Below are 27,262 nucleotides of genomic sequence, written 5' to 3'. Positions count from 1 at the left end.
AGTCTGAGTCTGGGTCTGGGTCTGGGCCTGGGCCTGACACTCGCAGCTACATTCACAGCATGAATGTGTGTGCGTGCGTGTGTGTGTGTGTGTGTGTACAGAAAAAGGTGAGGCCGTAAATTAAGTGCCAGCCTCCAAATGTCAAAACATATGCCAAGCCGGGAATTCAGTGGCTGTCGATAGATAGATAAAAGACAGCAAAAAAATAAAAAATAAATAAATAAATAGCAGGCCCACATGTAATAAGAACCGCTAGCGGACAATGACCATGACTGAGGCAGTAGCATTCGCAGTTCCAGCTCCAGTTACAGTTGTAGTTACAGTTGCAGTTACTTTTCGACAAGCTGCTGCGAGCTGGCTGGCCGACTGACGAATCTGGTAACAGTAACAGTTCACAGTGGTGTCAGGCAAAACTGGAAAAGAAAAAAAATCAAAAAAGTTGTTGAATAAAAATAAATATGTTTGGAAATGAAAAGCAAAATTGTTATAAAATTAATTTAGAGAACGATTCGCTTGAATACTTCCTTAGGCTTATAAATTCAAATTAAGCTCAAATATTTGATTTGCCAAGTCACTAACTAGAGCTGTATAAGCCCATAATGCAGTACGAACTATTGAGGTAGAACATTTTTTCTGTAGAGTCCATTGACATCTTGACTGAATTGCAATATTTGTTAACTAAAAAAAAAAAAAAAATTAGTAAAATGCCAAGTTTGTTTTATAAACATTTTAATCATATTTGTTGAGTTGGAATTTATGATTATCATCAATACACAAAACAATTCTATAGGTCACTCGTCAGAAAGCAGCATAAATCTTCTGTTCTGTCATCTAATCCTGCTCTCACCTCTGAGCATCACCCACCAGTATTATGATGTGCAGAGAAAGAGAGAGAGAGAGAGACAGAGAGAGAGAGAGAGAGAGAGAGAGAGAGACAGAGAGAGAGAGACAGACAGAGAGAGAGGGAGAGAGAGAGAGAGAGACAGACAGAGAGAGTAGTATTAGTAGTAGTAGCATATTTACTGATAAGATATATCAACAACATCGAGCTGTGATTAATACAGAAAACTGTTTAGCTGACTCAGTAAAGCCCAGGCACAATGTCATACTCAATTTAAATGTCTTAAAGGTATAAAAGTGCCAGAAATTTATATAGTACATTCAAAACATTATTTATTCCTATTTACCTGAGCTTACCTTAAACTCAACGGCCCAAAGCAGCCCTGCACGTGCCACTTGTGGCATACGGATCGATTAGCTTAAAAGGTCAATGCAGTTCCGTTTAAACAAATTTTTGTTTTACTTATGAATTAATTATGTAGAATATAATTTGTATTGACATTATTATATTTATTATTTATAATGGTGATTACTTTTGTGTTGACTATATCGAGTAGTCACTAAAATTGTAAATACAAATAATAGTTCCCTGATGGATAGAAATATGAAATGGAAACTAAATAATATTATATCTTTCGGAAATATTTGATAGACCTATTATCATTATGATTTTTATTTCCAAATCATATTTGTTGAATTGATAAATATTAGTAAAACATAAATCTTTCAGACTTATAATATTTGTGAAACACTAAGTTAGCTTGATCATCGCGCATTTCTATTTCATATAGTTATTGCTGACTTTGTGCCAGTGTGCCAAACAGGTGCCTGCCTGTCTTGCAGTAGGTGTGGACTCGGACCCGCGCCCGGGGCGCATAATTAAATCATTCACCATGAAGTTTTACTTAGCCACGTTTTCTGCGCGGTGTGTGTGTTTTAATGAAGACCGACAAATTAACGTTTTATTTATAAGGTCAATTAGTCGAGTCTGGTTAAGCGATTTCTTCCACTGTCCCACACTCCCACACTCACGCTTCATAAATGAGATGCACACAAAAATCGACCTGGGCAGCGGCGGTTGGACGACAAAGCCTTATCAGTTTCAGCTGGCATTGGCTCAGTTGGCATCAGCATGTCCAAGCTGCTGGAGGCGTGTCTGAGTAATTTGTGGGTGCAGCGCTTCACCTTTGGCCTGATGGGCCTGGACCTGCGGCAGGACCGGAGGACGCTCCGCTCCCCAGTCACTTACCTCGTCATGATGCTGGCCACCAGCTTCGAGCTGTGCACCGTCTGCGGTTTCATCGTGCAGCAGCGGCACGACATAGTGCTCTGCTCCGAGGCGCTGATGCATGGCATCCAGATGGTCTCCTCGCTGCTGAAGATGATCATCTTTGTGTGCAAGGGCCGGGAGCTGGTGTCTCTGATCGCCGCCATCCAGGCGCCTTTTCTGCGAGCAAACATCGAGGCAGCCGAGCTGCGAGTCTGGCGCGTGCAGAACCGTCGCGGCCAAATCTTCTCGGCCATCTACCTGCTGATGTGTGCTGGCACCAGCATCTCCTTCCTGGTCATGCCCGTCGCATCAACGGCTCTGATTTACTACAAATCCGGACAATTTGTGCCCGTCAGCTCGTTCCGGGTCGCGTAAGTGGCAATTAGCTTTTATGCACTTCACACACTGGCAGCAAAGTAGTCTTTGCCATACTTCGACCTCTACAGCTCTCTATAGGTATCTAGGAAAAAATTAGCTTCGTCCCCTTGTCACCAACAATTTATTCTTATTCTTTAATATTATTATTAGATATTGACAGATTTGCTTATTGCTATGTTATATACGACTGAATTTAAACCGAAATTATTTACATTTCTTTTGATTTAAGCATATGTAACATAATCAAAGGGAAGCAAAGGCTCTAAAGGATAACAAATGTAAAGGAGGTTTAATAAATTTTTTGGTGAGCAGATTTTGAAGATGGAGATGTCATAGGGCTAAAGTACCAATTGACTACTCAAGCTGCTAGCAGATTTCTGTAGTATTTATGGACCTACCTAACCATTTATCAGAAAAAAACCGTCGACTCTGGTATTTAGGGACCTACTAAAAGAACTTTTAAAATATTGTCGGGATACACTTTGCGGCTGAAATATCGACTATGATATTCGGGTTTTAAAGCGATCTGCCGAAATGTTACTGGTAATACTTAGGCACTCAGCCAAACTGCAAACTGAACTCTCGACTCAAATATTTAGGGACCCACCAAAAAATTAATCAAATAAATATTTTGGGACCCACTTATCTTTACAGCTCATATTTCGACTAGCAAAGCTTTCGCCTATAATACTTAGGCACCTAACCAAACTGCAAACGAAAGTCTAGACTCAAATATCCACTGACCTCGAGAATTTTGGCAAAACTGTTAGAGACCTAACTATCTTTGCAGCTGAGATTTCGACACTCAGCCGATCTTTCGCCTGTAATACTTAAGCACCTAACAAGACTGCAAACAGAAGCCTCGACTCTCCTAATGAGGGACCTACCAAAAATTAAAAAAAATAAATAGTTAGGGACCCATTTATCTTTACAGTTGATATTTCGACTAGCAAAGCTTTCGCCTATAATACTTAAACCCCCAGCCAAACTGCAAACAGATCTCTCGACTCAAATATTTAGGGATCTAAGGAACTCTGCCGAAATAGTTTGCGGTCAACCTATCCTTGCAGCTGAGATTTCGACTGTGATACCTAGCTTTTCTAAGTCATCTGCCGAAACGTTACTGGTAATACTTAAGCACCTAGCCAAACTGCAAACTGAGGTCTCGACTCAAATATTTAGGGACCTACATAAAGAACTTTACCGAAATAGTTGTTAGTATCCTACCTTACCTTTTAACAGAATTTTCGCATGCAGTGTGTTTTTTTTTTTTTTTTTTTAGTTAGCAGAACTTTTAGCTGTAATGCTTGAGCGCCTTGCTACTGCTTACTGAATTCGTGATTGTAATATTTAGGGACCTCCCGCAGATCTTTCGCCTATAATACTTAAACCCCTAGCCAAACTGCAAACAGATCTCTCGACTCAAATATTTAGGTACCTACTTATTTATCTTTACAGTTGATATTTCGACTAGCAAAGCTTTCGCCTATAATACTTAAACCCCCAGCCAAACTGCAAACAGATCTCTCCACTCAAATATTTAGGGATCTAAAGAACTCTGCCGAAATAGTTTGCGGTCAACCTATCCTTGCAGGTGAGATTTCGACTCTGATACCTAGCTTTTCTAAAAGTCATCTGCCGAAATGTTACTGGTAATACTTAGGCACTCAGCCAAACTGCAAACTGAACTCTCGACTCAAATATTTAGGTACCTACCAAAAAATTAATAGTTAGGGACCCACTTATCTTTACAGTTGATATGTCGACTAGCAAAGCTTTCGCCTATAATACTTAAACCCCCAGCCAAACTGCAAACAGATCTCTCGACTCAAGAACTTTACTGAAATAGTTAGTACCCTACCAAGTTTTTAGGAGAACTTTCGCATGTGATCTGGTTTTTTTTTTTTTTTTTTAAGAAGTTAGCAGAACTTTTGGCTGTAATGCTTAAGCGCCTTGCTACTGCTAACTAAATTCGTGATTGTAATATTTTGGGACCTACCAGCAGATCTTTCGTCTATAATACTTAAACCCCTAGCCAAACTGCAAACAGATCTCTCGACTCAAATATTTAGGTACCTACTTATTTATCTTTACAGTTGATATTTCGACTAGCAAAGCTTTCGCCTATAATACTTAAACCCCCAGCCAAACTGCAAACAGATCTCTCCACTCAAATATTGAGGGATCTAAAGAACTCTGCCGAAATAGTTTGCGGTCAACCTATCCTTGCAGGTGAGATTTCGACTCTGATACCTAGCTTTTCTAAAAGTCATCTGCCGAAATGTTACTGGTAATACTTAAGCACCTAGCCAAACTGCAAACAGATCTCTCGACTCAAGAACTTTACTGAAATAGTTAGTACCCTACCAAGTTTTTAGCATGTGATCTTTTTTTTTTTTTTTTTTTAAGAAGTTAGTAGAACTTTTAGCTGTAATGCTTGAGTGCCTTGCTACTGCTAACTAAATTCGTGATTGTAATATTCAGGGACCTGATATTTGGGCTTTAAAGCGATCTGCCGAAAAGTTACTGGTAATACATAGGCACCCAACCAAACTACAAACTGATTTCTCAAATATTTAGGGACCTACAAAAAAATTAATAGTTAGGGACCCATTTATCTTTACAGTTGATATTTCGACTACTAAAGCTTTCGCCTATAATACTTAAGCCCCCAGCCAAACTGCAAACAGATCTCTCGACTCAAGAACTTTACTGAAATAGTTAGTACCCTACCAAGTTTTTAGCAGAACTTTCGCATGTGATCTGGTTTTTTTTTTTTTTTTTTTTTAAGAAGTTAGCAGAATTTTTGGCTGTAATGCTTAAGCGCCTTGCTACTGCTAACTAAGTTCGTGATTGTAATATTTAGGGACCTACCAGCAGATCTTTCGTCTATAATACTTAAACACCTAACCAAACTGCAAACCGATCTCTCGACTCAAATATTTAGGTACCTATCACAAAATTAATAGTTAGGGACCCATTTATCTTTGCAGTTGATATTTCGACTAGCAGATCTTTCGCCTATAATACTTAAACACCTAACCAAACTGCAAACAGATCTCTCGACTCAAGAACTTTACTGAAATAGTTAGTACCCTACCAAGTTTTTAGCAGAACTTTCGCATGTGATCTGTTTTTTTTTTATGAAGTTAGCAGAACTTTTCGCTGTAATGCTTAAGCGCCTTGCTACTGCTAACTAAATTCATGATTGTAATATTTAGGGACCTACCTAGCAGATCTGTCGCCTATAATACTTAAACACCTAACCAAACTGCAAACCGATCTCTCGACTCAAATATTTAGGTACCTACCAAAAAATAAATAGTTAGGGACCCATTTATCTTTACAGTTGATAATTCAACTAGCAAAGCTTTCGCCTATAATACTTAAACCCCTAGCCAAACTGCAAACAGATCTCTCGACTCAAATATTTAGGTACCTACCAAAAAATTAATAGTTAGGGACCCATTTATCTTTACAGTTGATAATTCGACTAGCAAAGCTTTAGCCAATCATGCAGCTGAGCTGACTTGGCTAAAATAGCATTTAATTTCGCCTTGATTAAAACTCATATGCACTCATCTTTAATTTGTTATCCTCTGTGCCTTCCTTCGTTGCTTACTTAATATAAATAAATGGTACTTAAAATATATAAATAGAAACAAAATGCTGATAGTAACTTTCGACATATTACATTATACAGACATTGCTCGTATTTATCTCTTATTTTCCCTTGCAGCTTACCCTACGACGTCACAAATCCTGTAATTTATTTCCTTGACTGCTGTCTGATGGTGCCGGTGCTGACATTCTTCTGCTGCTCCACCACGGCCGTGGACACGCTCTATGGCTGGTTCGTCTTCGGTCTGACGGCCCATTATCGCCGCCTCGAACTGGAGCTGCAGAGCGAACGTATGCAGTCGTCAGCTGGGAGAGACCTGGATCATAGGCTGGATCAGCTGTTCAGGGAACATGCTCGACTGCTGGAGTTGGTGGCTCGATTTGAGACGGGCCTCCGGGACATTGCCTGTGTGGAGGTGCTGCTGATCTGTGTGCTCTACTGCTCGGTGATCTGCCAGTACATAATGCCGCACACGAATCAGAACATCGCCTTTCTCGGCTTCTTCTCGCTGGTGGTCAGCTCGCAGCTATGTATTTATGGCTTCGGCGCTGAGCAGGTGCGTCAAGAGGGCCAGCAGTTCGCCTATCAGCTCTACCAGCTGCTGCCTTGGCACGAGTGGTCGCCGCATCAGCGTCGGCTCCTGCTGCTGCCGCTGCAGCGTGCCCAGAAGGAGACCAAACTGGCCGCCTACTTCTTCATGCTGGGCAGACCTCTGTTGGTGTGGGTGAGTTACCATAACCGTAGTAATTGAATATAGCAATGACTAGGCGCTCCTCATCTTGTAGATCTTTCGCACAGCCGGCTCCTTTACCACGCTACTCAATACGCTTCGTGCCAAAGACTAAGGTTTTTGGGAGAGAAATACCAATTAGCTAACTAGAATCTAGTTGACTTTAAAAATCTTTAAATTATGCATACGAAATTAAACAGTCTCAAATTACACTCAGATTTGTGTATACTCTTTTAATTATATTTAATTTCCATCGAACAATTTTCAATTTTATATCACAAATTTATTTTGATTGCATAGAATTTTGTTAGGTTTTCCTACATTTGTTCGCCTATTATAATAACAATATTGTCTATGTAGGTATCTATGCATGTGTGTATGTAGGTAGATAGGTATATCTGTAGGTGTGCATATACATGTGTAGGTGTATATGTAAGTACTTATATGCGTGTGTAGGTATGTATGAACATATGTATGGAGGTCTGTAGGTACCTATGTATGTGTCCATATACATAGGTGTGTATGTGTGTACGTAAGTAAGTATATATGCATGTACAAATGTATGCGTATATGTAAGTTCTTAGCATATACATATGTGTGTTTGTATGTAGGCATGTTTGTATGTATATCGGTATGTACAGTGTATGTATGAATGTACTAGGTATGTATGCATGTACATATGTTTGTATGTATGTAAATACGTATGTATGCATGTGTTAATGTGTGTAGGTACGTACATGTATACGTATGTATGTATGCATGCAAGCACTTATGTATGTGTGTATCATGTGAATATAAACAGGCCCCAAACTACACTCGGACTTAATTAAGTAAGTTTTCATAATTTTTATGTTGAAACAATATAATATCGCATTTCGTATTTAATTTTCACCTATTGTTACTATATATATGCATGCTTGCATGTATGTACATATGTATGTACATACAAACTTAGAATTTATTAAGAGCACGCGCTGATTTCACTCGACTTGTCTTTTAATTTTCAGCCCTTATAACATTTCTTTTTAAATCCCGCAGAATTTTATTTGTTCCTTTATATGTATGTGTGTGTGTGTATGTATATGTGTGTATGTATGGGTGTATGTATGCGTGTGTGTGTATGTGTGTGTGAGTGTGTGTGTAAGTGTGTGTGTGAGTGTATGTGTGTGTGTATGTGTGTATATATATTTTTATGTATTTGATATGTTTCGCCTATTATAGCTGTATACAGATGCATGTATGTATGTGTGCATGTACGTATGCACTTAGAATTTATTAAGAGTGCGCGCTGGCGTCTTTCAATTTTCAGCTTTGTTGCTAAATAGCGCAAAACTAGGTTTGTTCTCTTATATATTTCACTTTTTTTTACTATACATGTATATACTAAAACCATTCGATTTGAATTATAATTTATATGCCCTATAAGAAGATATTTCTTTTTAAATTGTATAGAATTTTGTATGGTTTTTGACATTTTTTGCCTATTATAGCTGTATGCAGATGTATGTAAGTATGTTTATATGTATGCATGCATGTACTTACAATTTTTTAAAGGCACGTGCCAGCATCACTCGATTTGTCATTCAATCTTCAATACTTTCAATACTATAATATCACATTTCTGTTTCAATTGCGTAGAATTTTGTTAGGTGTTTAATATTTTTCACCTATTATTATATATAAATATGTATATTGCAATTTATTAAAAGCACGTGGCGGCTGCACTTTGTCTCCGCCAAATAATTTTCAGCTAATTCTAGCGAGAGAGGAAGCAGGAATGGGACTCTTTGCGATAATTATATTTAGGCAGCTCTATATATTATCGATAACATTTCGCAATAAGATTTGGCATTCAAAACAAATTATCTTGTGTCTGCGTAATGTGTGAATGTATTTTTTCTTAAACTTATCGAAATTTCAGCTTTATATCGAATATTCAACGGAGCTTATCTATTTTTAAAACTATATTTGTAATAAATATATTATTGTATGCATTTTTATTTTGTTATTAATTTCCGATTTAACCTCCGCTTCCAAAAATTAAAGGAAAACATTTTCACACAAATAGAAAAAATAAACTTTGTATTTTTTTTTTTTAATTTTTATTATTTTTATTATTAATATTACAATTAAGAGCTGGTTGTTGTTTTCTTTTTTATGTACACACACAATACAAATACATGTAAAATTATGTTTAATTAAACAAAAAATAATTAAGTATCGATACGCATCATAAAATACGATTAAACACATACAAATACAAATACAAATACGTGTAGACTACTGGCTATAATTACGTAGAATTAACAATTATGCAACACGAACTGTGAGGCAACAAGTAAACAGGTAAAAAAAAATTACATTTATCATAATTATAATAATTAAAATAATAATAATAATAATAATAAGTACACACAACTAACGGAACTATTGCAATCCATATGATGAGGCGGGGGAACAGGGGACGATGGGGGCCTGGGCACGTGTACAAATGAATGAAAGGCAAGAGTGCGAAGCAGGGACTATGGGGATAGGGCATAGTTCGTAAAGTATTTAAAATTGAAATTTGCGATTTGCTCAAAAAAAATAAATAAAAGAAAATTGATGAAGCACACAGCGAACAGCGGGCAAAATTGTGTGCAAATTTCGCAGTTGAAATTCGATCCCAGCTGACGGGAATGGATGGAGACAGCGCCACGGAGTGCTTAACTGAGCGCCAGCAGCGGCTCCAGCTCGAGCTCCTTGCTAATTGGCTTCTTCTTGTACTTCTTCTGCAGTTTCGTCTTGGACAGCTTCGATTTGGATTTGCTGGGCTGTTGCTTCTTGAGGGCCGCCTCCTCTAGCGCCTTCTCGCGATCGAGCAACTCCAGCTGCTCGAATATGTTCTTCGGATGCGGATGGTTGCTGGGCTTGGTCGCATTCTTGGCCGCATAGACGACCACGAACTGGGAGAAGGCCGAGTCGGCGGGCGTATTGATGTCCGCAAAGTCGCGGAAGTTGGCGAACTGCTCCTCGGGATAGGTGTACTTCTGGATGAAGGACTCGCTGGGCCGGCCATGGCCATTGTTGGCATCGCCATAGATGTAGTCACTGTTGTCCTCCGGATGGTAGGGCATCTCTTCCTCCGGATAGAAGGTGCCGCCGCGCAGCACCCCAAAGTCCCCGCTGCCCAGTATGGCGGCGTCAAAGCCGCGCTGCTGCTGCTGATGCTGGTGCTGCTGTTGCTGCTGCTGCGCCGGCGTCAACAGCGGCAGCTGCAGCGGCGTACTGTCGGCCACGGGCCCAGCGGGTCCGGCGAAATAGGGACGCGAGTGGCCCAGTGGCGGCGCCTCATGGTAGAAGGGCGGATAGAAGTTCTGCGCCGCCTGGCTGTGCGAGTCGGCGCCCGGGCCGGGCGTCACATCGGCTCTGGAGATCAGCTGTGTGTTCGGATTGGCTATCGGACGGAACTGCTCCTGCTGCTCGACGGGCACCGCCTGAAAGTGGCGGCTCTGTGCGGGCGTGACAGCAATCGGACGATGATGCGGCTGCTGCAGCTGCGTGGTGGGCGGCATGTGGAAATGCTGCTGCTCGTGCGAGCGCAGCACCGTTATGGGCGTAAAGTCATTCGGCTCCATCAGCATGTCACTGTCCTCCTCGGGAAACTCGGCTGCAAAGAGACGGACAGAGAGACAGACAGTTGAGTGAGTTACACAGTCGACATATAACAAGAAATAACAAACTACAAAAAATTAACGAAAAAAAAAAAAAAAAAATTGCAATGCATCTTCCGGCAGGCAGGCGAGCAACGTCTTCTCAACGGCTCTTCGATGGGCCACTCGAGCCAGCGGGCTTCCACTCGAAGATCGACTTCAGCATCGAGTGGCTCGTCGCCCGAGCAGGCAGCACTTCTTTGTTTGCCCCGTCATTGTTAAGTGGCGAAATGTGTAGGTAGATGATGCTGATGCTGATGATGATGATGATGATGATGATGATGGGCTAGCATTTGCTGTTGCCGAGAAACTAGCGAAAGCTGCAACATTTATTGGAAGAGCCTCAGCCATTTGTGACGCTTACAATCCAGGAAATTATCAAGTGGATTCAAGACGTCAACTTCAACTAGAAATTTGTTTCAGCCAAAGACTTTGGACTTGTTCATCTTATTTCTGCACTAAATTATGCAAGTTGCAGTATGAAAACTGATTTAATTGTAAGCAAAAATCTGTGCATGGGCTCTATAGCGATAAGAATTCACATGTAAACATGAAATCCCTTAAGATAAAAAAATTTATGTAAATTAACCAAGCATAGGGTTTATAGCGAGCAGACACTATGTTACCTATATGATGATATAGAAGTGTAATTTATAATAGGAAACATCTACATACATACATACGTATGTAGAAATACATATAATATTCAACTACCAAGCCAAAGGCCTAGTGCTTTAGATCCAGTCAGTATTAATTTCAAGTATTCAAATCTACTTTAAGTAAAGAAATAAATATTGGCTACATATGCATGTACATACATACATATGTATAAGACCAGAGATATGTATGAATAAATGAATTACATTTTAGTACTCTGGACTTAAAATTCTAGAACAAACTTGTGTAGGAGCTCCCACTCAATTTAATATTTGCTAGAGGTTTGATCTACACATACATATGTATGTACATATATGTGCATATGCATACACATATACATATATATATATATATACTTATACATATACATATGCACATGAGAGCTCAGTATTAACGCGCTTCAAATCCTCTCAACCGAAATACATGCATACATACATACATATGTATGTAGTTGATATACATATATCTCTCCTATCCCTCTCTCAGGTCTCACTCAAATACATATCCATATGCATGCAAGACGCAAATATAGATATAAATTTACTAAGAGGTTAACTCTCCACACTTCTAAACTTGCTTCTGATTAAAGCAAAATCAAAGAAGTCGTTGCCCTTTTGCATTATTATTCGAATATTTGTCGCTCATCAGGGATGCATTTTGGCGACGATCGCAGTTGAAAGTTCATATTTGTTAGCTTTATGTCCGCTTGCTGTGTGGCGCTGTCGCTCTGTTCGCTATGTAGAGAGATACACATATCGATAACATGGTCACATATCGATTAGTTCCACAAATGGTACGGTGCATACATCAGTCAACTGTCATCGTTGTCAGCTGGCTTGCAACATGTAGGAAAATGTTGCATGCAACATTCTTAAGAGAGCAACATATTTGGATGCTATCAGCTGTTCGATCTAAGTGCTGCACCACTCGTGCCACCACTCGTTGGCACTCGGCTCAATTACATTTAGCTTCAGTGGTTGCATTCAAATTTGTAGCTGTTGTTGTTGTTGCTGCTGCTGCTGCTGCTGTAGCTGTTATTGTCTGCCGTTGTTATTGTTAGCTGCCGTTGACCAGTCAAATGTCGCCTCGATAAAAGTCGATAATAATGTAAGCAGCTGGCAGCTGGCATAAATTTTGTTCTAGCCATGTTGCCTGTCAGAGCCGTCGGGCAGTCGAGCAGCCAGCTAAGCCAGCTCTAGCCTCCGACCCTCCCACAGCACATGCATGTCTTGCCACACCCCCCAGGCGCCCCCTGGCGCCCACCAATTGCCAGCAATCCAGCACGAGCCGCCTTTCATATGGGCAATTGCTGCTGTTGGCTGCTTGACTGTGAATTTATTTCAACATGAAGTCAAATTTTCACTGCATGCAATGCTAACGGTATTTCGCTGGCCTTTTTCTATATTTTTGCTGTTGTTCTATACCCTGGACACATTGAAATAAGCTATAGAGCAGCTATACCCGACTATTGCCAATTATTGCTGCCGGAGTCTGAAAAGTTTCCTGGGAACCTCAGCAAATCAAATTTAACTCAACTTATTCATGTTTTGAATGAAAAGAAATGTTGCTGTACATTTCTAGGGTATGCCCTAGTCGACTACTTGTGTTTGGCAGTTGCCTTGCATACTGACATCCGCTGTTGGCTTCTTTTATTTTTATATTTTTGCTGCCTGGAAAACGGAACATAATGAGTTTGTTAAGTGTAATTGGCCGTTGTCTGGGCATGTTTCGGGTTTGGGATTCAGATTCGGGTCCCCGGCCAGAGTTGCGAACTCTTGTGCCACACTTGTGTGACGACTGTGGGGGCTGCCCGGCCGGCGGTTTGATGATTTTCGATAGCGCTGACCAGAAATTGGGTCAAACACATTGCGGCTTGTTGCATCGATATATCGTGTATTAAGTATAAATTACTTTATTATTTATTTGATCAGCTCGTTGGAGCGTTTCATTGACGGCCATGCCCGATTTAAGGCGTGCACAGCACGGTTTATTTTTTCAAACTGAATACCCTGTATTTCTACGAAATGTAGAAGGTCGTCTAAAGACAATTAGCTGACGTTAATATTATTATTAAATTATTGTGATATATATTATAATTGTTATTATTATTATTTTTTTTTAATTTTTTTTATTATTTTATTATTTTTTTTTTTATTTAATTTTTTTTTATTTTTATTGTATTATTTTAAGACGATTTATGGATATAGATTTACCTATATCTAGATGAAATATGTATAGAAATAATATGAATAAACAAATAGAATATTTGACAATTACATATATTACTATGCAAATCTTGAGTAAACAAATCAAATACATAGACAGACCATAGTAAAGGGTATCTCTAAGCCCGTCTGACATTTGAAGGTATGTATTTTTCTGGCATTTTATTGTCTTCTACGTAGCTGCCTTATCGACTAGTTCTCTGATTTGCGCAATTGCCTGCATTTGCCGCGGGCCAAAGGAAAAGCAACGGCAAAATGAAAAGGCAGCAGGTAGAGTCATTATCAAACGAATCAGTAAATAAAAATAACACCTATGGAAACGTGAGCAAGAGCTGGCCAACAATTGATTGGCTCATGGAACATTCATGCCAGCCAATAGGAAAATCAGTTAGCCTATGTGTGGAAATACGTGGGTGGCTACAGTTCATTCTAATATACATATATCAAGCTGAAGCTTAACATTCATTCTAATAAACTGAAAGTTCGATTAGCTGTGTGCATTACATGATTATTGTATTATTATTATTATTGTTATTATTATTGTTATTATGATTGCACAACAATTATTCAATATTCACGCTGAATTGAATCGAAACGAAAGCAAGACAAAAGAGAATAATTATAAATTGTTTCAGTTACAATTTTCTTTCCATTTTGCTCTCGGCCCGAAGCGAATGAGCAGCCGTTGCTTTTGGCGCTGAAAGTGGCAACGAAAACAGAAACAGAAACAGAAACAGAAAGAAAACCAATTTCATGCTTGGCACTGATGAAAGCAACTGAAGAGGCAGACGAACACAAATCGCGCAACACTTTCATCGAGTGAGTGTCTGCTCATCAATCATTCATTCAGTCAGTCAGTCAGCCAACGAAAAACTGAAATGAAAACGAAAGCAAAGCGCGAAAACTTCAGAAAGTCACGAAACTGCAAACTCAGAAAAAGAAAGGACAAGCAAACAGCAGGCAATGTATGACTTGAAAATACCCTGTAAATGGAGATGAGTGCTTAATGAAATGGAAATTTGTATAAGCGACGCCCGCCCTACAATTAATGTGGAATAAGTTCGAGTTCATTGCGACGAACTAAGCAAAGTAAAATGCAAGCAACCAGCTGAGAGTGCAAGAATTGAAGATACCCTCTAGCTAGCACTCAGCTGATATTGCAATGCAAATTTGATGATTGTTTTAATGATGAATGTGTTAATGAAAGACGTTCGAGCTCATTGCTAAACGATTTCATTGAATGCTGTCAAAGTATTGCTTTTTGGCTAGTAGGCAAAAAATAGGTCTAGTCCAGGAGTCAAAGACGTGACATCAATGTCGATTGATGGATTAAAGTCTTGATATAAGTTAAAGAGAATTTGATGTGTTGAATTCACTTTTATATGCTAAAGGTATATACCAGATATTGGATGAGCTACAGCGATCTCTGCAGCACTCATGGTCTCTGTGCTCTTGCTCTAAGCATGTAGATAATGCATTGCAATGGTAGGGAATACCCCAAGCAGTTCGACAGATCAGCTGAGTGTGGAGAGAGATTTAAGCTGTGCTGAGATGAGTGAGAGACAGAGATCTAACTACTTTGTTAGGCTGTTCTCTTATACGAAGATTCTTAAAACATGAATTCCTAAAGCTAATTACGCCTCATTTCGAGGAGCTCACGAGCTCAAGTGACTCAAGTGCTTAGCTCATGTTGCTGTACTCGTTTGCTTAGCCTTTTCATATTCACATTCATATATAAAAATTGCTTGGCTAAAAGCTTAAACTCTAAGACTTTTACACATCTCAACAGAGGCAACCTGAAGGAATGGATTGAGTCAAGGAAAAGTTGCTTTTCTTTAAGCCGGTCTCATTATTATACTAAATACTACTTTTGAAACATGAAACTATTTGAAAATAATGAGAGAGAAAACGGGAAAGAGCGAATGTGCAAGTAATGAGAGAGCTGTGTGGAAATAGCTGAAAGAAAAAAAAATAAATATATCGAATCTGTGTATTAAATTAATTAAGGCGACGTAAGTGATAAATACAGCATAAAAATGATTATTGCAATTGTTGCTGATGTTGACGTTGTTGTTGGGCGAATTATGAAAGTGTTTAACAATAATATGAGCAAAAGAAGAAGAAAGAAAAGCCAGGCAAAGCAAAGCAAAATACAGATATTTCATAATGATTAACGCGAGGCAGACAGACAGAGTGAAGAAAAAGGCGAGAAGTCAGGGAGAAAGAGACGACAGACTGTGAGTGAGGCAAACCAAATAATTATAATGTACGATTGTGTATGTGTGTGTGTGTGTGTGTGTGTATGTGTGTAGCTTAGCTATAAACGGAGTGATGTACGGGTGTGCAAGCGAGCCGAGTACTCGTAACATGATGACCCTGATGACGATGCCGAGACTCGCGGTACAACGGGGCGTATGCGTTAAATTGAGCGCGTCGTGCCCACAGCAAATGAGATGAGGGACTGTCTGTGTGTGTGTGTGTGTGTGTGTGTGCGCGCGTATGCGTATGCTTATGCACCATGACATATACATGTGTTTAGTCATTTTGATACAACAGCAACAACAGCAACGACAACAACACCAACAACAACATGAAAATTGCACATTGCGATTGTTGTCGGTGATTTTACATTGTATTTTAAACATGACACTTCTTCTTCAATTGAAATTCACAATTCGCTGATTATCTGGCTTTGTTCGGCCACAGCTTGAGCGAGGCGGGTGGCGGGCGGCGGGAGGAGGACGGTAGCTGCGCGGGCGTCAGCCGTGTAATTATCACATTGTGCAGACTGCGTGTTGCAATAGGCCGCGTTTGTAATGCGAGCGCGGTTAAGTGGGCGTTAAATGGGCGTCAATTATGTTGATTGTGTCTGATTTTTTGTGTGTGACGTCACGCATCTCAAAGGTCTTTTCATACCAATGAAGCGTTGCATATGCCAACTACAAAGGGGAATTCCATAGTGAGGAGAGGGCGAAAGAGAGAGAGATGGAGTGCGAGACAGTGGGGTGGGCGAATCAAAGGTAAGAGAAACCGAGAGAGAGTGAGAGAGAGAGAGTGAGAGAGAGAGAGAGAGGAGAAATATATTCTTCAATTGTGTTTTATGATTTAATCTGATCTTTGTAACAATTCGACTTTAAGGTGAATAATTGCAAAAGCTCATGAGCAGAAGACTTGATAGATAATTATTTTATTATTTGCATAACTGAAAGAGAATACTCAAATCAAGTTTTAATGTGCAAATATATATTGAATAATTAATTAAGTTTGTAAAATGAAGCTTACCTATCAAAATAGGTCTAGACTCTAGAGTAATTGAAAGTAAACTACTTTTAAAATTAAAATGATAAACGGAATTGACTCAATGAAAAGATTTTTTTTATAATAAAAAAAGATATTTTGTTTAAAAATTGTAAATATGTTTCTTTATAAGTATAGGATATTACAATAGAAAGGTAAAGGAACAATGTGCATGAAGAGAGAGAGAGAGAGAGAGGGAGAGAGAGAGAGAGAGAGAGAGAGAGAGAGAGAGAGAGAGAGAGAGAGAGAGACAGACAATGACTGTAATATCAACTGTAATATTAAGAGATTCGCTAATATGAGACTCGCTTCAGAGTTGTTGCATAAACACGTGTAAATGTCTTAAGTAATCTGCGCTTATATCATGCATGCAGACAGGTAAATGTAGCTCATTTTAATCGATTATTAATCTTCTCCGAAAATGTGAAGAGGCTTTATGATATCTGGCCTCCTGCTGCTTATTAAAACTAAAGTGATTTCAATGAAATACATATGCCTTAATTTTACATTTTTAGTGGATGCGGTGTGAAAACCTCCCATAATGAACTTAAGCTTAGACCCAGCTCACACAAACTACTCTATTTTAAGATGATATATGGTCTCTCAGCTTGTCTTTAAAAATACATTTGCATATTTTTGCAAGTAAATCCATAAAATTTCTTTTACAAGCATTTTGGCCAGTTTTGCAATCAGTTGTAAAATTTGAGGCCAAAAACAATTCATAAGCAATTTTGGTTTATGTGGCAGCAAATGATATAGCCGACACGCCGACTAGTTATACCTGGAAAGGTGTACGAAATTGGCGCGGCCAACACATTAAGATTTGATAAACAGACACGATAATTCATGGCACGACTTGATTATGATGCATGCCACTTGTAGCCACTGGCTAACCACGGGCCACGGGCCGCTGGCAACGCCCAAAAACTGAACTGAGCAGAGCAACTCATCAGCGACTCGCTGCAATTTTCCGGCACTTGCCTGGTATTTACAGCGGCGCGTGCGTGTTCGACTCGCCGTGTGAGTGCGTGTCTGCGCGCGTGTGTGTGTGTGTGTGTGAGCAGATTATACATTTTATAATGCCTTAAGACAGCCTCACTTTCACTAACTAACCCGCCAAATAAGCCGCTAGCCATTTAAATTGAAGTTGAGTTTGTGGAAAGCCGCATTTGATGCACTTGCACTTGCTTGACCTTTGCCTGGGGCAAGTTTGGAGCGTTGCAACGCATTGTAGCATTGACCTTCGCGCACGGCTGCTACTGCTGCTGCTTCAGAGGGCATTGTGTAAGGTCCAGCTTAAATACCATTAATAATGCTGCTGCTTAAAGCTTACATTAACGGTTCATCAGAGCGTTCCGTAATTGAAAGTTCAATTCAATGATATTCTAGAGCTATGCAACTGTCAAACAAAGAGCAGTTGAGTAAAAAATTAGCTGCTGTCGATAAATCAATCAATATGCTGGCCTAAACGCAGCCATCGATATATCCAGAGTGCAATAGATTATCGAGTTTTTGCTAGATATACTGATCAATAATTGATAAATGAAGGCCGAAATCGATCAACTAGTTGTGCAGAGTTATCGATATACGTATTAGAGATGTATGTACATTTGTATATAAAGTCGGATCTCAATAATCTTGAAAATTGTAATAAATCGAAGAAATTCTATCCCCTTTAAAAAATCGTTCTCGATAATTCTCGATAATTTGAATTTTAGTGTAAATCGAAAAAAAAAAAAAAAAAACGGATTCCCTTGCCATTTTGAATTTTTAGGACTCGACCGTAATAGTCAGCTGTCGATAGCTGTGTGGTTTGGTCACTTATTTATCGATAAACATTTTCTCAATTCACTTTGGATTTGCAAGATTAACGTGCTTACGTTTTAAGCAAGTCATTCTAAACATAATTTAGGTAGAACTCATTTTCAATAAGACATCGCGTAAATATGCAGTTATGTTTCATTCATATATGTAGTTATCGATCACTTTTTCGATAGTTACTTGAATCTCTTTTTATAATGTTAGCTACCCATCGGCATGGCAATACATTAGTCTCGTATTTATCTTACTCAACTGGGTATCTGTTGGTCTAGCATTGCCGCAGTGACCTGGTTCTATTCGCCCGAGAATTGCGGGCGTGTGTTTTGGGCTTGGATTACACTTGGAGGCAATCGCAACCTGTTTGACACTGGGGGCCAATGGGCAATTCAATGCAACGACTCTTGCAGTTATTTATGAGCTTGTTATTAACGTACACACGCGAGTGTGTGTAAGGTGTGTGTGTGTGTGTCTAAGCATTTGCAATTAGCGGCTTTTTATGTTACATTTTAATGACAGTTTTGTTTTGTTTTTTTTTTTTTGTCTCAGCATTTTGTGTGTTGTCATGTTTTCCGCATTGAGGCGCCCAACCTTGAAGCTGGCAGTGCAACTAACTAGCAGCCAATTCAACAACGCAACCAACTAACCAACACGACATTTATTTAACTTCATTTGCAATTCGTTTCCATGCAGAAAAAAAACAAGAATGAAGAAAAAACTCAAGAATCTTACGATGTGGCGTTGCATGATGCCGCAGCTCGAGTCTCAAGACGATGACTCAGCTGGTCAGCCGGGCAGTCGGACAGCCGGTCAGCCGGACGGATAGCCGAGAGATTCAAACAGTTCTGACAGTCAGCCGGCCGGCGATGCATGCGGTCAATGTCAGAGTGTGCATCGAGTGTGTGCATGAATATCATTTCAAGACAAACCACTTGCCAAGCACATGTTGCACATTACTCGTATATTGTCAATAATAATTGCTGAAAAGATGCCTTCAGATCTCCAGCAGTGGCACAGTGGGCAAAACTTAGCCAACAATTTAGAGAGCTACCCAAAATTCATATGAGATAAGCAGCAATATATTCACAACCAATTTGAATTCCAGCTCGCAATGTCAATTGATTCTGGAATTTGTAATCAACAAATTCCAAATTCCTGCAATCGCATTCATGGGCGCTGTTATGGGGGCGTTGATTGTGAAATAGCTGTGTTAATTTGAAGATATTTTAATACATTTAATGCGCTGCAAATGCCAATTACAATTGTGGCATGCGCGCGCAAAAGGGAGAGAGAGGGAGAGTGAGCGAGACAGGGCGAGAATATTCCAAATGCATTCCATTTGAATTCCCTATGGATTCAACGAATTATATATTATAATTAGTATTAATTAATTATAAAAAATATCTTTTAAAGAGTTTAGCAATCACAGAGTGTAAATTTTAAATAATTATAAAATAAACAAAAGCTAGAAAATCGTAGAAAAGCCGAAAACCCGAGGCATCAATTGCCAATATATATTATTATAAATTATTATAAAAAAAAATATTTGGAATATTATTTAAAAAAAAAAAAAAAAACAAACAAAAAAACATATTAAATTATTATAGCAAAAATATATGAAAACTAATTTATTAAAAAAAAAAAAAAAAATAATAATAATAATAATAAAAAAATAATAATAAAAAAAAAAAAAAATATATATATATATATATATATATATATATATATATATATATATATATGATATAAAAAAAAAAAAAAAAAAATATTCTTTATTTATTTATTTATTAATACGTAATAAAATAAAATAAAATATATAAATATATTTATAATAATTGATGTAGGTATTAAATTTATAAAAATATTTATATCTTTATTTATTCGTATTTATGTGTATACACTCATGGTCAAATTAATAGGTGTGACCCAAAGATTCTAGCATATTTTAGAATAATTACGGTTTGACAACATCTATCAGCACGAATTTTTTTTTGTTAGGTATGGCCACACTATTTAAAAAGGAAATAGGTAAATCTCCCCAAAAAAATTTACTCGCTAAAAAGTTTTGGCTGTTATACATTCTCTACCTCAAAATCGACCTGGACACATTAATAGGTGTGTTTAACTAAACAAAAAATTATAAAAATATTAAAGAGTTTTTGAGTAAGCAAAGGTAGTATTTTTATTGAATATAATTTGATTGAAGCATCAACATTTTCATTTGCAACATTTAAATAAAATTAGATGGGTCGTGGAGTTCACTGCAGTGCTGAAGAGAGAAATCTCGTTCTCAAGCTTCGTGAAGAGGGTAAAACTTATACATGCATTGCCTTACTAATGGGACGATTAGAGAACTTCGTTACAAATGCTCTGACACCAAAAAAAGATAAAAGGAAGCCGGGTGCCCGGAGGAAAACTACCGTAAGAGAGGATTCCCGGATAGTCACCTTGGCTAAAAGGGACCCTTTTAAGTCTTCGAGAGCGATTGCCATCGAAATGGGCAATGCTGTATCGGCACGAACTATTCGTCGACGGCTATTAAGCTCGAATCTACCTGGGAGAGTTGCTCGCAGGGTTCCTCTATTGCGTAAATCAAATATTCGGATGAGGCTTAATTTTGCTCAAACTCACAAGGCCAGGTGTGGTTTAGAGGGGGAGCGTAAATGGAGAAGAATTCTCTGGAGTGATGAAACCAAAATAAAATTTATTTGAGAATGACTCAAATATAAATATTCGGAGACCTATAGGCAAAGAATTGGATCCTAGATATACAAAAAAAAGACGGTTAAGCACGGAAGAGGCGGCATAATGGTTTAGGACTGCTTTTCATAGCATGGTTTTGAATTGGACCATCGACCATTTTCATAATGGACAGATTCCTGTAAAAGGAACTTTTGAGTAGTGTTATGCTACCACATGCCCACGACAACATACCTCTAAAATAGAAATTCCAACAGGATAACCATCCTAAATAGGACTCCCCAGTAGTTAAGGATTGGTTTCATGAAAATATAATTGAAGTTTATGAGTGGCCAAGTCAGTCTCCAGATCTCAATCCAATTGAGAACCTTTGGGGACACCTGAAGAGGCAAATTTCCAAGACTACCTGCTTCAATTAGACCCAATTATTGCAAAATACTCAGGAGGAATGGAGCACCGATCCTGTGGAAAGGTGTAGAAAGTTAATATCCTCTATGCCCCAAAGAATCAGCAAACTCATTGCGAATAAAGGCGGATATACAGGGTATTAACCATACTTATCTAAATATATTCTAAATATTCTACAATATTTAAGAATTTTTAATTTTTTTTTTTTTAATTTGCTGGGCACACCTATTAATCTGGCCAGCAAAAATTTGAGTTTTTTGTGAAGTATGCCAAAATTATACTAAAAATTATTATTTTTTAAACTTGTTTTTTGTTGTTGTTATTCTATGATGTGTCTATTTTTTAATATAAGTTGAATTTTTTAGTTTCATGAAAAAATATAGACGTTATTCCCATTTAAAAAAAAAAAAAATTTTCACACCTATTAATTTGACCATGAGTGTATCTCTAAACAATCATAGGAAAAAAAAACTTTTGCCATAATTTGTATCGTAAAAACTTTACGCACTACTGCTAAAGCATAATGTCCGTATAATTAAAAAAAAAAAAAGTCCGTATAATTCAAAAAAACAAATCTGACTAATTGGCTGGCATAAAAGAGTTGCAGTATTTCCTTTGCTTTATTATTATAGCCATGTTCATATTTTCAATTACTTGACGTATTCGAAATGTTCATCTTCGGCAATATAAGTTTTACTCCACTGTTCAGTTTATTGCGCTGTGCCATACGCGGCGTATGAGTGATGCTATAAATTACCTCAGATTCGTTCTATGCCAGCCGCAGCAGTAGCAGCAGCAAATGCAAAGCAACAACAACAGCAACTGCAACAACAATAATAGCATTGTGGGGTCATTATGTTATATTTGATTTTCTATGCCATGGTCTGGGACAACAGCCCGTGAGCTAAATGAAATGACATAAAAATAAAAATAAAAATAAAAATAAAAAAAATGAAAACCTAATGATACAAACAAAATACACACGAAGCCGCAGTTAAACACAATCAAGCGAAGCAACAAATTGTTGTTGTTGTCACATAATTAAAATTGCATTTTTCTAGTGTGTGAAAATTAGTTTTGTTGCGGCTGCAGCAAAACATTGGCCTAATGATATCTGAGCTACATATTTGACTCATCATTGTACAAGAGGCAGCAGATGATGGCGGGAGCCGAGGAGTAGGAGGCGGAACGCTCTAATTTTGTTTAAGTGGCTAAAACCTTGACACCGGTCTGCGCTGCGGGCCTTAGACTCAATTCTTCTTCCGCATAGCCCATTGAAATCGAGTCTAGGCTTATAAACATACTTATGTAGATATGTTAATGCAATTAGTGTTTGAGGCGTGTGCTAAGAAAAACTTTGTTGAATCAGAATTACTGGGGCTGGGCTGCCATTGAAATGTGTTCGATGGAAGATTTTCGTAGGAGTAAGCAGAACAAGACGTGGATTTAAGATTAACGAAGCTATGCGCACACACACACACACATAGATATCTATATATCTATGTATGTATTTATATGTGCTCACAGTCAAGCCAAATGCTTGCAGAAGTTCTGGCCCAACCCAAAAGCAAATATTGGCAACAATTTTCAACATTTTAGACTTGAACTTTAAAGTTCAAAGCGACAAAATGGCATTTAACTTGACCAACAGCAACGGCAATAGCAACGGCAACTGCAACGGCAACGGCAACGGCAGAGATGTTGCTGTGAAAATGTCAAGCAGCCAAACAAAAGACTTAAGACACGAACTTTAAACAAGGACAAGCCAAACAATAAATATATGCACTCGCGCTGCTCACAAAATATTTCTGCTGCTGCTGCTGTAGCGGGAGGCAATAATCACAGCCTAATTTGTCGCCAGCAGGTGACGGCCGATATGCACACACATACACACATACATATAGCTAGTTCTATTTGGCTGTAGCTGATTTGATTGATTGATTGATAGATCTTTAACTCTCAGCGCTCAATTATATAATTTTGCCTCAATGACAGCAATAATTTAGAACGTTTTCTTTTTATGGCTGGCAAAATCCAAAGCCGATTTGATTTAGTTAGCTGTGACCTTTGCCAGCGGCTCGGCCAGGTTTTTGTGCCATCTTTGAGTTAGAGCTCAATTTACTTGAAGAAGCGGCTCATTTTTGCTGGTGTATGTGTGTGTGTGTATTTTTTTTTTTTTTTGCTGTCTTTGTATTCTTTTTTCTTTTGGCATTTTGTATGTGTGTTTTGTGTTAGTGATAAATGAGTTTGCTCCGATTTCAATAACATGCGATTGCTTTAATGTCTTAGCATTGGAGTTAATTTCTAAAACACTTTGCCACACATGCGCTCGCAATTAGCCATCTTAGCCATGAGCTGCGACGTGTGCTCCAAGTCTCTTGCCTCGATGCAAAACAAACAAAAGATAGCACGAAAAAAAAACAAACAAACAAAACAATTATAATAATTTTAGCATAGATTTTGGGTTTAGGTTTCAGTTTCAGTTTCAGTTTCAGTTTCGGTTACTGTTTCAATTTTATTTTCTGTTTCATTTGCGTTCCGTGCCTGGCATTCCAATGCCGGGTAGGCAACATGATTAGAGGTTTATGCATAAGCAATTTGATTTTATGTACAACTCGTACAGGCCACGGACTAGGCAGACCAGACTGCGCCCATAAATCTTGACGCCTCGCCTGACTCAATTAAAAACACACACACCTAAGCACACTCACACACACACACACACATACAGAGACACAAAGACACAACAACTGAAAACTCAACAGTTGCATCGCATATTGATTTATCGATTTATCGAGGTGGGAGCTGCTCACCTAATGAATACCTACAGCCATAAAAATATTTTTTTTTTACTCCGCTCCGCTTCGCACATTTATCTCTCATATATATCCATATATCCGCAAACTGTCGTATCATGCGCCTCTTTGCACCTTTTATGGCATCCACACGTTTTGCATTTGCATGCAAGTATCTTGAGCTTTTTTTTTTATTTCTTTTCATTTTTTTCCTTTAACGCTTATTAACATTCATTTTAATTGAATGGGGTTTGTCAGCGTCTGAAATTGTGAGTTGGCTCTTAGAGCACTGGCACTGCATTAATTGTCTTTGAATACACCGATGCAGAGATAAAGTCATGCGACGATAAAGTGAAATAGGAAACCATTTTTATTAAGGATTTTACGAGTGGGTCGAGCTGCTGCTTTGCAGCTACAACTCTTATCGAGCCTCAAATCAGAATGCGACATTAAATTTATGATCTTACGAAATGGTTTCTTTAGAAAATAAATTTTATAGAAGCATTTGCTGATCAGAATATCTCAATAAGAAGAGAAGTTGTTTATGGAACAGAATTCCGTTCTCAAGTAGTTTTCAGAGGCTCATAAGAGTACCATATAAAGCTGGTATCTCTACTATTAAACTACGGTAAGCTAAGTTTAATATTTTATTCTAAATGGAATGTTTATATGTTATATTTAAATGATTTCGTACTAAAGTCAGTAATCGTTTATAGTAAAAATAATCATAGCGATAAGGATAATTACTACAGCTGAATCTGAAAGCTTCTGGCTGAGCATATACATATATAAATTAACGAAAACATACCAATAAAGCATCAGTTAGCTTGTGATATATTATCGATATTTTCATGATATTATTATCGAAAAAAATATTAAAATATAAATTCTTAAAATATACAATTATATAGAAATAAACATTTGAGAACCTCAGGCTAATTTACATACAAAAACGTCACAATGATTATGATACGCTATCGATATTAATCGATATTAAAGGGACCTAGCTGCTCTATAATTATTATATACCGTTATCTAGCTATCTAGCTATTCCGATAACTTTTTGATAGGTCATATGAATCGATAGAAATCGGTTAATAAATGAAATATTTATAATCATTGATTTGCATATCGATAGTTAGCAATCGATCGACAACTTCTAAAGGCCAATGCAAAAACACCACAAAATTCTATGCTGCAACCACTTGGCAAAAAACGATCGCAGAGCAATAGAACTTAATTTAGTATGTCTATGAATTCATTGATAGAGTTATAAAAAGCCAAATAGCCGAGCACTTTGATTACCATAACAATAACGATAACGATAACAAACACAATTACGAAATCGTTTACGTTTAGGCTTAAGCTATCATTAGCCGGACTGTGACTGCGACTCTGACTGTGACCTAAGCGCGTCTCTTTGCACTGTCATTGAAACAATTCATTAGCGGGCTGCATTTCAATGGCCGCGAGCTTCGGTTTGTAATTAGAGATGAGCAACTGGAGATTTGTAGCGCTGTGGTCAAATGCTGAATATCCATTAGCATTACCACTTCCATTTCCGTCACTTGTGTGTGTGTGTGTGTGTGTGTGTTGGTGTTGTTATGTTTCTTAATGATTTACAATGGTCTGTTTGCTGTAATGGGCCAGGGGCTGGCTGGTCTGGCCATGGCTTAATTGTTGCTTAGCTGGCAATTTGTGGCTTTGACTTCGGCCTGCACCTGTTAAACACACACACACACACATACATAAATGCGCCATCATCCATAACCATAACCATAACTCAATTTGTTAACATAATTCGCTCTGACAGCGACGCGTTGCATGCCACGTTTAGCTGCGCCATTTGCCACACGAGCGTCTCTGCCGCGGCGTTAGGTGACATTGGCCGCCGTTTGGCGTTGGAGCCAGCGCGCTGGCGACTAATTGAACATGACATTTGCCAATAAACAACAATCGTTTAATGTGCATTATTCTGACCTTAAACAGTTTATTGAAAATTGCCTCGTTTGTTTTTTTTGTTTTTTTGTTTTGTTTATATTTTTCTTGTTCTTCGGCTGCAGCTCATCTTGCATGCTCGGGCGCCTGGTGCTCAGCCCCTATGCACATTTCATGCATCTGTATATAGGTAATATGCCATCGTCGATGCACAATCGCCAATGCTGCCTCTGCTGCCACTGCTGCCTCTGCCACTGCTGCAGCAAGCTCTTGTTGCAAGCGCCTCAATGTCAAACGGCGGCCCCAATGCAAAGCCAAACTCTGCTTCAAATATCAAGTGCCTAACTTTTTGCTGCTGCTCTGTCAACATTGGATATGGATATGCCATGGGTACATATACATATATATTTATATACATGTATGTATGTATATATTGAATCGATTTTAAAAGAACTGCTGCTTAGGTGTCAAGTTCACTAACTTCGACAACAAAGCTCAAGCTGCTTAGCATGAGATATGCTACAGGAATCAGAGCATGCTCTTATTGGTATTTATATATTCATTTCATTTACATTTAATATAATATACATAAATAAATAAAGTTGTAAATGTTTTTTTTTTTTTTTTTCCTTTCATCTTTTTTTAATGCAGCTTCAGTTGCATTGTTTTAATATATTCGAGCGCTTGAAGAAAAATCAAGCAAATATGCAAAAATTTAAATACATTTGATGCATATAATATTAAATAAATAAATCAGCAGTCTTAGGCATCCATATTCATTTGTATTTGGTTGGTTCAATTCGGCAAGCAGTGAAATTCGAAAACAGAAATAAATAAATATAAAAGTTAATAAAACTTAACTAAACTAATACCTAAGAAAGGACTTTGCAGT

The 27,262-nt window shown here is 38.2% G+C and overlaps 2 protein-coding genes across 2 annotated transcripts; one reads left to right on the top strand and one right to left on the bottom strand.

The window, feature by feature from the left end:
- The first annotated feature begins 1,972 nt into the window (after positions 1-1,972).
- Positions 1,973-6,955, top strand: LOC6584534 (odorant receptor 1a). The gene is made up of 3 exons (XM_032732535.2): positions 1,973-2,481; positions 6,228-6,834; positions 6,896-6,955. The coding sequence occupies exons 1-3, from the start codon at positions 1,973-1,975 to the stop codon at positions 6,953-6,955; spliced, it is 1,176 nt and encodes a 391-aa protein (XP_032588426.2).
- A 2,027-nt stretch (positions 6,956-8,982) lies between these two features.
- On the bottom strand, positions 8,983-10,497 carry LOC122756702. Its single transcript, XM_044011457.1, has one exon. The coding sequence runs from the start codon at positions 10,461-10,463 to the stop codon at positions 9,546-9,548; it is 918 nt and encodes a 305-aa protein (XP_043867392.1). The 5' UTR covers positions 10,464-10,497; the 3' UTR covers positions 8,983-9,545.
- Between the last annotated feature and the right edge of the window lie 16,765 nt (positions 10,498-27,262).

The sequence above is a fragment of the Drosophila mojavensis genome, unplaced genomic scaffold (assembly GCF_018153725.1).
Source record: "Drosophila mojavensis isolate 15081-1352.22 unplaced genomic scaffold, ASM1815372v1 contig_136, whole genome shotgun sequence".
Lineage (NCBI taxonomy): Eukaryota > Metazoa > Arthropoda > Insecta > Diptera > Drosophilidae > Drosophila > Drosophila mojavensis.
Note: the sequence above shows the minus strand (reverse complement) of the source record. Positions and strands in the feature narration are given on the sequence as shown.

Bases quoted from the DNA above. Each gene is read 5' to 3' on its own strand.
- LOC6584534 (XM_032732535.2), top strand. From the start codon at position 1,973: ATGTCCAAGCTGCTGGAGGCGTGTCTGAGTAATTTGTGGGTGCAGCGC. The intron at 2,482-6,227 runs GTAAGTGGCAAT...TTTCCCTTGCAG, and splicing joins GTCAGCTCGTTCCGGGTCGC to CTTACCCTACGACGTCACAA. The intron at 6,835-6,895 runs GTGAGTTACCAT...CTCATCTTGTAG, and splicing joins GCAGACCTCTGTTGGTGTGG to ATCTTTCGCACAGCCGGCTC.
- LOC122756702 (XM_044011457.1), bottom strand. From the start codon at position 10,463: ATGCTGATGGAGCCGAATGACTTTACGCCCATAACGGTGCTGCGCTCG.